At 42.7% G+C, this 10,989-nt stretch overlaps 1 gene segment (V, D, J or C); it reads left to right on the top strand.

Annotated features, from left to right (window-relative positions):
• Positions 1 to 10,690, top strand: part of LOC139235445 (Ig heavy chain C region, secreted form-like) — an 11,062-nt gene extending 372 nt beyond the window's left edge. Inside the window, 4 exon segments of the C gene segment in view lie at positions 5,596 to 5,862; positions 6,845 to 7,162; positions 9,071 to 9,379; positions 10,299 to 10,690. Of these exon segments, the coding sequence occupies positions 5,596 to 5,862; positions 6,845 to 7,162; positions 9,071 to 9,379; positions 10,299 to 10,690 (1,286 nt within the window).
• The last annotated feature ends 299 nt before the right edge of the window (positions 10,691 to 10,989 follow it).

Raw genomic sequence — 10,989 nt, 5'->3', positions numbered from 1 at the left:
TTAAAGGAACATTGTAGGCACAAAACAGAAAGCTTAGTGATCAATAAATAATCTTACGGAATTGAATGCTTTTTATTGAAAATTACATTGTCATCTACTGAGCGAATGTTCCCGAAAGTTTAGATTCAATATGTGAAGCGTTACTGTAATTAAGAACTGAACAATTAACACATTTCCAGCCGGAACAGATTTAAATTAATATTACTAACATTATTATAATGCAGTAATATCACCAATTATTATTAAATATGCTATAATATCAACATTAATGTATTTAACAGTCTAAACACAATTCTGCTGAAAGTATTTTAAATTTCTGTTGAATTCAATCATCAGTTATATCAGTGTTAGGCGGGTTCGGTGATTCTGTAATGAGATTTTTTGCAAGGATACATTTGATTCTGCTGGAAGTGTTTATAGAGTGAAGGGTCTGCTCCATGAAAGGTTCTGTCGAGGGATTCGGCCCCTCAGTGATGTGATTTAGTGTTGATCTGCTGAGGAGAGTTTGTGCCTGTGTCACTCAGAATACCTAGAATTTGTGAAACCGTTTGGCGTTTCTACAATGTTTAATAAATATTGGGTGTTGTTTGTTAAAACTTTCACTAAACTAATCTTGAACACTTTGCAAGACCAAAACCTGTCTCTCAATAACAAATTTCGCTGTATTAGTAAGGCTGAAATTCAGGCACATTAAGTTAATTTCAAATGTTCCAGGTAAGTGTGCTTCTGAGGAGGAAGGGCCAGACAGGCACTCAGATTATTTTCAATAATCATCTAACATGAACATTAATTAGAATGTAACATCAGTGATCATTTATTAAACACAAACGATCCCTTACAATTGCGTTGCATACTGGTCCGTATTATAGTTATTGCAAAACCTCAATGGTTGGAGAGAATGTTTAATTAATTCCAAAATTAATTTATAAATCAATGCATTTATAACCCGGCTGTGCTGAGTTCGATAAGGTGCCGCTGCAGATTTTGGTGAATTAACTTCCTGTTTTGCCTCGATGATTTTACAGGTTATATTTACTGATGAAAATATATCAAATCAGTGGGTGTTCAGATTTCAATGTAGATGTCTCCTGGATTGTGACATTCTTATTCGGTCACCGAGTCCCGTGACGGCAGCAAATTCCCGTGGAATGTGAATTATTTCCAGATACTTGCTTTCAGGGGAGTTCATTTTTACACGGTTTCCAAGAAAGTTGACAGAGATGGAAAAATGGCTGTATTCTGAAGAGTCTCTCAAATTAATATCAGTTTAATTTCAAAGAATCTGCGGAGTTGAGGTGGTTGGAAATTGACAAGAAATAAATTAGAAATCAAGCAGCTTCATTGAAATTAACAGATTGAACTGGTCTCTCTGCCTGGAGCACCGTTTGTGTCTGTTCTGTTTCTGTGCGCCTGCTCACTGTGTGAGAATCAGGAGTCCTCCTGACCGGTTGTAAACCTTCTGGATTGTGATTCTGTATTGCGGGGAGTGTCATTTAACTCAGTTATTTAAGAAACTGGTATATGTGAGAAACGTAAAAGTTTGACTTTAAAGTTGATGAGTCGCCGCAGAAATGAGATCAGTTACCCAGAGTGTGACAGTCAGAAGGAACAGTTCCGAAACACCATGGGGGGACAGTAGAAGGAGCTTTAATCAGTTTCTAACCCAGTTGTACATGCCCTGGGAGTGTTTGATGGGACAGTGCAGAAGGAGCTGTACTCTGTATCTAGCCCATGCTGTACGTGCCCTGGGAGTGTTTGAAGGGACAGTGTAGAGGGGGCTTTACTCTGTATCTAACCCCATGCTGTACGTGCTCTGGGCGTGTTTGATGGGACAATGTAGAGGGAGCTTTACTCTGTATCTGACCCATTCTGTACCTGCTCTGGGCATGTTTGATGGGACAATGTAGAGGGAGCTTTACTCTGTATCTTGACCCATGCTGTATCTGCTCTGGAAGTGTTTGATGGGACAGTGTAGAGGGAGTGTTACTCTGTATCTGACCCATGCTGTACCTGCTCTGGAGGTGTTTGATGGGACAATGTAGAGGGAGCTTTACGCTGTATCTTGACCCATGCTGTACCTGCCCTGTTTGGATTGATGGCACAGTGCAGAAATAATTTTACTCGGAATCTAAACCTTGCTATATTTGGCCCGTCTTACGGGGTAGTGTAGTTTAATATGCATTCATCCTTTGCTTTACATGACCTTACAGCGCCAGACAGATCAGTGAAGAGAGAGATTTAATCTATCGAATCTATCCAGTATCTGATTTGAGTGATTTTCTAAAAATATTGAAGAAACTTCAATCTGCATCTAACTAATAAGATATCGAATTAGTAATGGTTATACAGTTGAGCATCAGATAATTATTGAATGAGATTGGTCTGATCCGAAGCTCACTTTCAGAACAAACAGCGCCTCGACTGATCTGATGGGTGCTCCAATTTATTTTGGCAATTTTGGACCTGCACTGGGGCTGTTTGATGGGACATTGTAGAGGGAGATTTATTCTGTATCTAACCCATGCTGTACCTGCCCTGGGAATGTTTAATGGGACACTGTAGAGGGAGCTTTACTCTGTACCTGTATTGGGAGTGTTTGATGGGACAGTGTAGAGGAAGCTTTATTCTTTATCCAAGCCTGACTGTACCTGCCCTGAGTGTGTTTAATTGGCAATGTGGAGGGAAATCTACTTTTTATCTAACTCGTGCCGTACCTACCCTGGGAGTGTTTGATATGACAGTGATGAAGGAGCTTTACTCTGCAACTAACCCGTACTTTACTTTATCTGGCAGTGCTTGATGGGACATTGCAGAGATTGCTTTAATCAGTATTTAAACTTTTATTTACAAAGACGTGGAGCTTAATTGGGTCCTTCAATATAGATTGATCTTCTATTTAATCAGAGCTATAGGTGAGCTGGTGCGCTTTAAAGGGGCAGTGTATGGGAAGCTTGTCTTTGTCCATGTGATAATTGTGCTGAATCTAATCGGTCAATTTGATAACGCATTTTATGGAGAGACATTTCGTAGCACATCTCTGCAGTACTTGAGCTGGGAATGTTTGACGGGATAGTACAGATAACGTATTACTCTGTGTGCAACCCTTGCTATACCTGTCCTGACCCACACGACAGCATAGCGGGAGCTTTGCTCTCATATCTCTGCTGTATCTGACCTGAGAGTGCTTGGTCAGGCAATGTTCAAGATACCGCTAGCTGCGACTAACAAATAGCAGATAAACTACTCGTGACAGATATACACAATAAATCGTCCGATTGACCAGATTAAACAACGCACATTCATTGATGTTTATATTCTTTCTGAAAAAATGCCAAATTTTTAATGAGTTATTAATGTTTGAACATTTTGAGCATCAGATTACTATTGAACACGATTGGCCTGATCCTCAGCTCACTTCCAGAACAAACTGTTTCAGGAAGTGAATAACGCTCCAGAAAGCAGCGCCTGTTCTGATCTGTTGGGAGGCTGTAAGTTATTTTCACAATTTAAATGGAGGATATCAAGACTCCCACTTGAATTAATCGTCATGAGGACCTCATGTTTAGAAACATTATGTTGTTCAATTCTTCCTGAAAAGGTTAAAGGCAGGGACAAACTATGAGAGATGCAGCTATTGGCCTGGATCACAACACAAGGCGCACAGTCACTGAGCTGCAATTCTGTGAAACATTTAAAGATATAGAGTCAACCTGCAATAAGTCATCATTCGCAATGAATTTTAAGCCTTTATAGCAGCATGCGATTGACTAATTTGCGTCAAATTTATAAGATCTCTTTATTTTAAATATCCTCTTTAATTACAACAAACAATAAAAATAGATCTGGTAGAGGTGTCCAAAATATGAAGCGATTCCTTCCATTAAATCTAGTAGAACTATTCCCACTGACTCGTGTAGAATGATAGCATCTCACAGCACTGAAAAGGCCATTCAGGCATCGTGCCTATGCCGGCTCTGAAAGAGCTGTCCAATTTTGTCCAACTCCCCAGGGTTTTCCTTCTAAACGTGCCACTGAGTCCTCCTGACGTACAGGAGGAACTGCCTGGAGCATTCCTGAAATTACCAACCCTCTGTGTGAAAAAATTACCCCAATTTCCCCTTTTGATCTTTTGCCAATTATTTTAAATTTGTGACCTTTGGTTACCCACCTACCTTCCAGCGGAAGCAGTTTCTCCCTACTTGCTCTATCAAAACCTGTCATAATGTTGAATATCTCTCTTCGGTCTCCTCTTAACCTCTGCTCTAAGGAGAATATCCCAGCTTCTCCAATCTATCCACATAACTGAAGACCCCATCCCTGGCATCATCCTGGTAAAAGCTTCCCCTCTACACTCCCCAATGGCTTGACATCCTTCCTACATTGTTGTTCCAGAATTGTGCACAATACCCCAGCTGAGGCCTAACACGTGATCTGTAAGTTTAGCATAACCGTCTTGTTCTTGTTGTCAATGGCCCATTTACAAAGTCAAGTATCCCATACGCTTTCATAACTGTCTTACCAGTTTGCCCTGCCCCCTTCAAAGATTTTTGAATATGTTCATCTAGATTTCTCTGTTCGTGCATCCCCTCAAAACAATACTATTTAGATTATACTGCTTCTCCATCTTCCACCCAATGTGCATCGCTTCTCAATGATTCGCATTAAATTGCAATTGCCATGTCCCGGCGCATTTCACTGGTCCATCTGTCTCCTCATGGAGTCTGCTGCTTTCATGCTCACTATTGGCTACGTTGCCAGGTTTTGCATCACCTTCGAACTTCGAAATTGTATTCCCTATAACCAAGTCCAGGTCATTGTGATATAACAAGAACAACAATGGGAACTGAAATGGGCCATTTAAGGAGAAACTTCCAATTAACCGGATTTTGGAATGGTATTTTATTCGGATTATTAATTGAGTGGCAGGGAGGAGGAAACTCAAGAGACATGCATTCAATGGGATGGGATAGAGCCCAGATCACAGTGCACTGAGGGACATCGGTCTCCATCAAATGCTGAGAAAATGAGGGAGAAATTCGACTTAATCGCAATTCACCGACAGCTTGAAGCTTAGAAACTTAACTATGGAAATGCTACCTGTTGAATTATGTGGTATGCAAATTTAGAGGGTTTTTTGCTAACGTCCGAAGCAGGAATTCCGCTGTTACTTTGAAGTGCAGTCACTGTAGTTTTGTAGGGATACGCCGCAGGCAATGTGCACAGAGCAAATTTCCCCAAACTGCAATTAAATAAAGGACCAGAAATGGTGCTGATTGAGAAATAAATGGAGGCCGAAATAGCAGGAACACGTCTCTGTTCTTCTATTGTATGATCCAATGAAGGATTCTTTATTGACGAGTTGTGTAAATGTTCTTGTTGTGTAATGTGATAGAGCTCGGGGATAGAGAGGTGTGTTCCTGACCAGGGCATCGACAGGTCCTTATGATGGAACTGACAGAAACTCAAATGCCCGTGTAGTCTTTGATGGGGAAATGGTGGAATTAGTTTATTCTGCAGTCAAATTTCGAGCTGTTTATTTCTTTTATAAGCACGGATTACAGAGTCTAACTTGTTCAATGGGCCATTCTTTCCCAGTAACACCGTCTCCCCCCACCCTCTACGCCCTGCTCTCCTCCTGTGAACAACCCAGTACCGATGGCTCCATCACGTACGGCTGTTTGGCGATGGACTACTCCCCCGACATCACCAGCCTTTCCTGGAAGAAAGATAAAGAGCCAATCACCACTGGATTGAATACCTACCCGTCAGTGCTCAACAAGAAGGGAATCTACACGCAGAGCAGCCAGTTAACCATCGCCGAGTCAGATGTGGGGAGCAGCACAATCTACTGCGAGGTTCGACGTGGTGTGTCGGTCTGGGCCATCACAATGCTAGGTTAGTGATGTGGATTACAGGGCAAACAATGATAAGGTGAGAAATTATGTTCAACTTGTAGAGAAATTTGGTTAGACAACACTTAGAGTACTGTGTACAGTTCTGCTCTCCATATCATACTTAGAATACTGTGTACAGTTCTCGTCAACCAATTCACACTTAGAGTATTGTGTACAATTCTGCTCTCCCTATCATACTTGTAATATTGTGTACAGTTCTGGTCTCCATATTACACTTAGAGTATTGTGTACAGTTCTGGTTTCCATATAATAATTAGAATACTGTGCACAGTTCTAGTCTCCTTATCACATTTAGAATATTGTTCACAATTCAGGTTTCCATCTCATACTTAGAATACTGTCGAAAGTTAGCTCTCCACATCATACTTAAAATATTATGCACAGTTCCGGTCTCCATATCACAGTTAGAATACTGTACACAGTTCTGTTCTCCATATCACGCTTAGAATATTGCTTAAAGTTCTGGTTTCCATCTCATACTTAGAAAACAGTGTAAAGTTCTGGTCTCCATATCATACTGAGAATAGTGTGCATATTCTGGTCTCCATATTACACTTAGAATAGTATGCATAGTTCTGTTCTCCATATCACACTTAGAATATTGCTTAAAGTTCTGGTTTCCATCTCATACTTAGAATACAGTGTAAAGTTCTGGTCTCCATATCATACTGAGAATAGTGTGCATAGTTCTAGTCTCCATATCACACTTAGAATATTGTGCATGGTTCTGGTCCCCATATCGCACTTAGAATATTATGCACAGTTCCGGTCTGCATATTAAACTGAGAATACTGTGCACAGTTCTGCTCTCTGTAAATGCCAGGTTAGTGTTCGTCTGACAGCAAAGAACCTGTTAAAATATAAGGACACTTTGCATTTCTTAATCAATTATTTTCCAAGCAATGTCAATAATATGTTTTTTTTTGAAGATCCTGAACCGGACATCGTTCCTCCAACTGTTCTCCTCACGCTGAGTTCCACTGAACAAATCACCAGCAGCAGATATGCAAGCGCCGTGTGTTCAATCATCGATTTCAGGCCAAAATCACTGACCGTGAATTGGCTGAAGAGTGGACAACTCATGGATTCGGGCATCATCACCTCTCCCGTCTTTGAGGTGAACGGGAACTTCTTGACGGCCAGTCGGCTGACAGTCCCCGCCGAGGAATGGTTCACCGGCTCGGTCTACACCTGCCAGGTCACTCATGAAGGGGTCACGCAAAACCGTAACTTCAGCAGATCTCAGGGTAAGAGGCACAATCCCGGGAGATTGCACACCATTCTGAGCGCTGACCTCAGTAAGGATTTTATTGGAATTAGTAAAAAGCAGAGGACTGTTCCTAATTTCCAATCATGCAGTTTGTGTATTCTTGCGATACAAACTTGCCTTTATACAGCGCCTTCAGCGACCACAGACTGAACCAAAACGCTTGCCAGCCAATGAATTAAGTTGTGAAATGTGGTCACAGTTGTAATGTACAAAGTACGGCAGTCATTTAGTCCACAGCAAGCTCCCACAAACAGCAGTGTGATAATGACCATTTTTTTTTGTTGAGTGATATTTCTTGAGGGATAAATATTCACAGGCCACCAGGGAGAACTCCTCTGCTTTTCATTGAAATAATGCCAGAGTATCTTTTACCTCCACCTGAGAGGCCAGACGGATCCTCGGTTTAACACCTGATCCGACAGACGGCAACTCCAATAGTGCGCCATGCCCCCAGTACTGCACTGGGAGACTCAGCTTACATTTTGTGATCAAATATCTGGAGTGGAAATTCAATCCAGGATCTTCTGGTTCAGGATTCCTCATTGCTCAGGATTTATTAACCTCGCCAAAGAAGCTTTCCCCTTGCTCTGATGTCAGGCAGTGAGTGAAGTGTCCTTAGTCTCAGGTTTATCCTGAGTTGGCTGATCATATAAGGAGCGGCTGTCGGAGTCTGGAACCCTTTCCTGCCAACTGTCCAGGAATCCTGCTAGAATGGGCATCTACCCTATTCAGAGCACTGAGCTCAATTCTCGGCTCCGCACCACAGGAAGGATATACATGGAGGCGCTAAACTGCAGGTTTACCCGAATTAAACCGGGGCTAATAATGTAAAATGATCAGTCGACGAGTATAAAACGTTAAGAGATGATCCAATTGACGTGTTTAAGTTGATAAAAGGAATTGATCGAGTAGATATACAACATTTATTTAGTTTGATGAAAGAGTCGAGAACAAGTATTTTCTCACAAGAAGAATATTGCAAGTCGGGATTTCCCTCCCCAAAAGCTGCTGACACTTGTTTTCAATTGAAAAGTTGAAAATTGAGATTTATAGATTTTTGTCAGGCAAGGTTATCAAGGGTTACATAACCAATGCGTGAAGATGGTGTTGAGTGTTCATCAGCCATGATCTAACTGGTTGGCGAGACAGGATGGATGGACTGAATGCCCTCCTCCTGTTCCTATGTTGCTATTAATGCCCTGAGGTCATATTTCTCTCTGAATCTCTCTCACCAGACATGATAAATGTTCAGTAATTACAGAAATTAACAAACGACCTCACATCATTCCAAATGATGCCGCACCACAAAGATTCCTTGGAACTCCATTCTCCCGAACTTGCACTTCTCCTCTGACGGGGGCTGTGACTGGTTCCTGCACATTTTCACTGCAACAAAAAACGCAGCAAGAGACCAGAAACTTAACTTTGTTTCCTGTTGTCCCATAAATCCTGAAATTAATTTGACACTGGTTTTGAACCAGTATAATGTCTGGTGTAGACCTCTTGAACTTCGGGCTTTTCGGGCTTCAGCTATTATAACCAACGGTGATGCATTTGGGTGCAAGGATCTATGGACGGGCTTAAAGGAGCAAGGGATTTCAGGAAGAGCGCTATTCCATGCCTAACACAATGTATTCCCATTTTATGCCGGGTATTTGCTTCACAGCCCATTACAGGTGGCTCTGGCTGCAAATACACAAGAAATGTTACAGATCTCTCGGAATCGTTGCCAATTCATTGTCCTTCCAATAACGCCGGTGTTGAGGCAACAGCGAGAGGTTGATATCTCAAAAGTGATATATTCCCCTTGAAAGATTTAAGGCTAAATATTGGTGTCCGGATTCTGAAGCTTCAGCTTTTCCTGACTTTCATTCCTGTTTCCCAGTGGTTGTCCCATGCAGCGATTCAAAAATCACTCTTCGCCCACCGTCATTGGAACAGGTCTTACTGGAGGCGATGGTGACCTTAACCTGCGTCGTGTCTGAGGCTCCTTATGGGCTCACCGTGACCTGGACCCGGGAAAAGGAGGCTTTGAAATCAGAGATTGCCTTCCAGCCGGGAGAGGATCCCAACATAGTGATCAGCAACTTAAACATCTCAACACAAGACTGGCTGAGTGGGGATAAGTTCTACTGCGTGGTGAGCCATCAGGATATGCCGACTCCTCTCAGAGATTCCATCCACAAGGAAAAGGGTGAGCGCGGAGATTGTTGCAATAAGTGAGATACTGTGACGATTTCCAGTGCATGTGCAAGGGACAATTCATTATATAAAGTGTTTAATGGGCTACTCTGATCATTCAGTTTGGTAATTCCACGAACTCAGCACTCTGGGACCTGACATTATGTATTTTAGGGGAAACTGGACAAGTCCATGAGTGAGAAAGGAATAGAAGGGTATGTTATTAGGAATAGATTAAGTGAGCTAGGAGGAGGCTTGTGTGAAACATACACACCGGCATAGACCAGTTGGCCAAATCTCCTCATTCTGTGCAGTAAATTCTATGTAATTTTCCAGACCAACCCTTGGAGATTTCAGAGAGAAAGATTGTGTTTCCTCTGCTGCGGGATGGAAAACCAGAGAGGCCCCAGAGGGGAAAAGGAAAAGCTTTAAAATTCAACGCAGTGTCCATTTCTCTCACATCTAACCACCTGAAATTGGCTGAATTTAAATGAGGAAGACCAGTTGTGGGCGGTGGTCTCACAGGCCACCCGGGAGAACGGGAGGATTGGAAGCCGAGTCAGGAGGTCTCGGATCGCGGGGGCTGGGTTACACAGGGACCCTGGATCCAGGAGGTAGGTGTATGGGCAATTACCACCTGGGTGCAGCAGTCCCCGCCTCGCTGTAACTGCAGGGATTTACACAGTGTGTCAAACCGGACCAGCGACAGTTAATCACCAAATGGTGGTTAAAATAGAAGATTCCAGTCCCATTTAAATATTTTACTCAAATATAATATTACAACCGGGAGTGGGCGCGTTGACGTCGGGATTCCTATTTTTAACAATTTAAAAACCTCCACGCCCAAAACCCGCCTGCTGTATTGATTTAAAGTTTTCCCATTGTCTCTGGAACTGTCCAGTTCATTGGCCTTTATTGTAACTGTTCCACAGCGAAAGATCCGCGGGAACCGGCCGTGTCTGTCCTCCTGCACTCGGCAGAAGAAGTCTCCGCTCAGAGGTTGGTCAGCCTCACCTGCTTAGTGAGAGGTTTCACCCCCCGAGAGATCTTCGTCAAATGGACCGTCAATGACAAGCCGGTGGATTCCGGCAACTACAAGAACACCGAGGTGATGGCGGAGAACGGCAGCAGCTCCTTCTTCATGTACAGTCTGCTATCCGTTGCAGCCGAGGAGTGGGCCAGCGGCGCTTCTTACTCCTGTGTGGTGGGACACGAAGCGATCCCCTTGAAGATCACCAACAGAACCATCAATAAATCCAGCGGTAAACCCAGTTTCGTCAACATTTCCCTTGTTCTGATGGACACCGTCAATTCTTGTCAATGAGAATCTCTCGATTGCATTTCAGTTCTTAAATAAAAAACAATAAAGGGCTTTTTTTCCAATCGTGAGTTAAACAGGCAGCCGCTCAATTAGCTATGTTTCCTAGTTTTGCCAATGTGAGGGCTGTTTGTCTGAAGTAGAGTGTTTGCGTGTCTCGGTCCCAAGGCTTATACAGCCAGCGCTCCCAGCTCAGATACACCATGGGTTAGAGACTGGGTGAAGTTCTCTCATTACAGGATTCCTGAAAGTAACTTCAGCAGAGAGAGAGTAAAGGGTAATTTTAACTCACTGTACCTCTCATA

Source organism: Pristiophorus japonicus, chromosome 23 (genome assembly GCF_044704955.1).
Source record: "Pristiophorus japonicus isolate sPriJap1 chromosome 23, sPriJap1.hap1, whole genome shotgun sequence".
NCBI classification, from domain to species: Eukaryota; Metazoa; Chordata; class Chondrichthyes; family Pristiophoridae; genus Pristiophorus; species Pristiophorus japonicus.
This window is presented reverse-complemented; position numbering and strand designations above follow the sequence as displayed.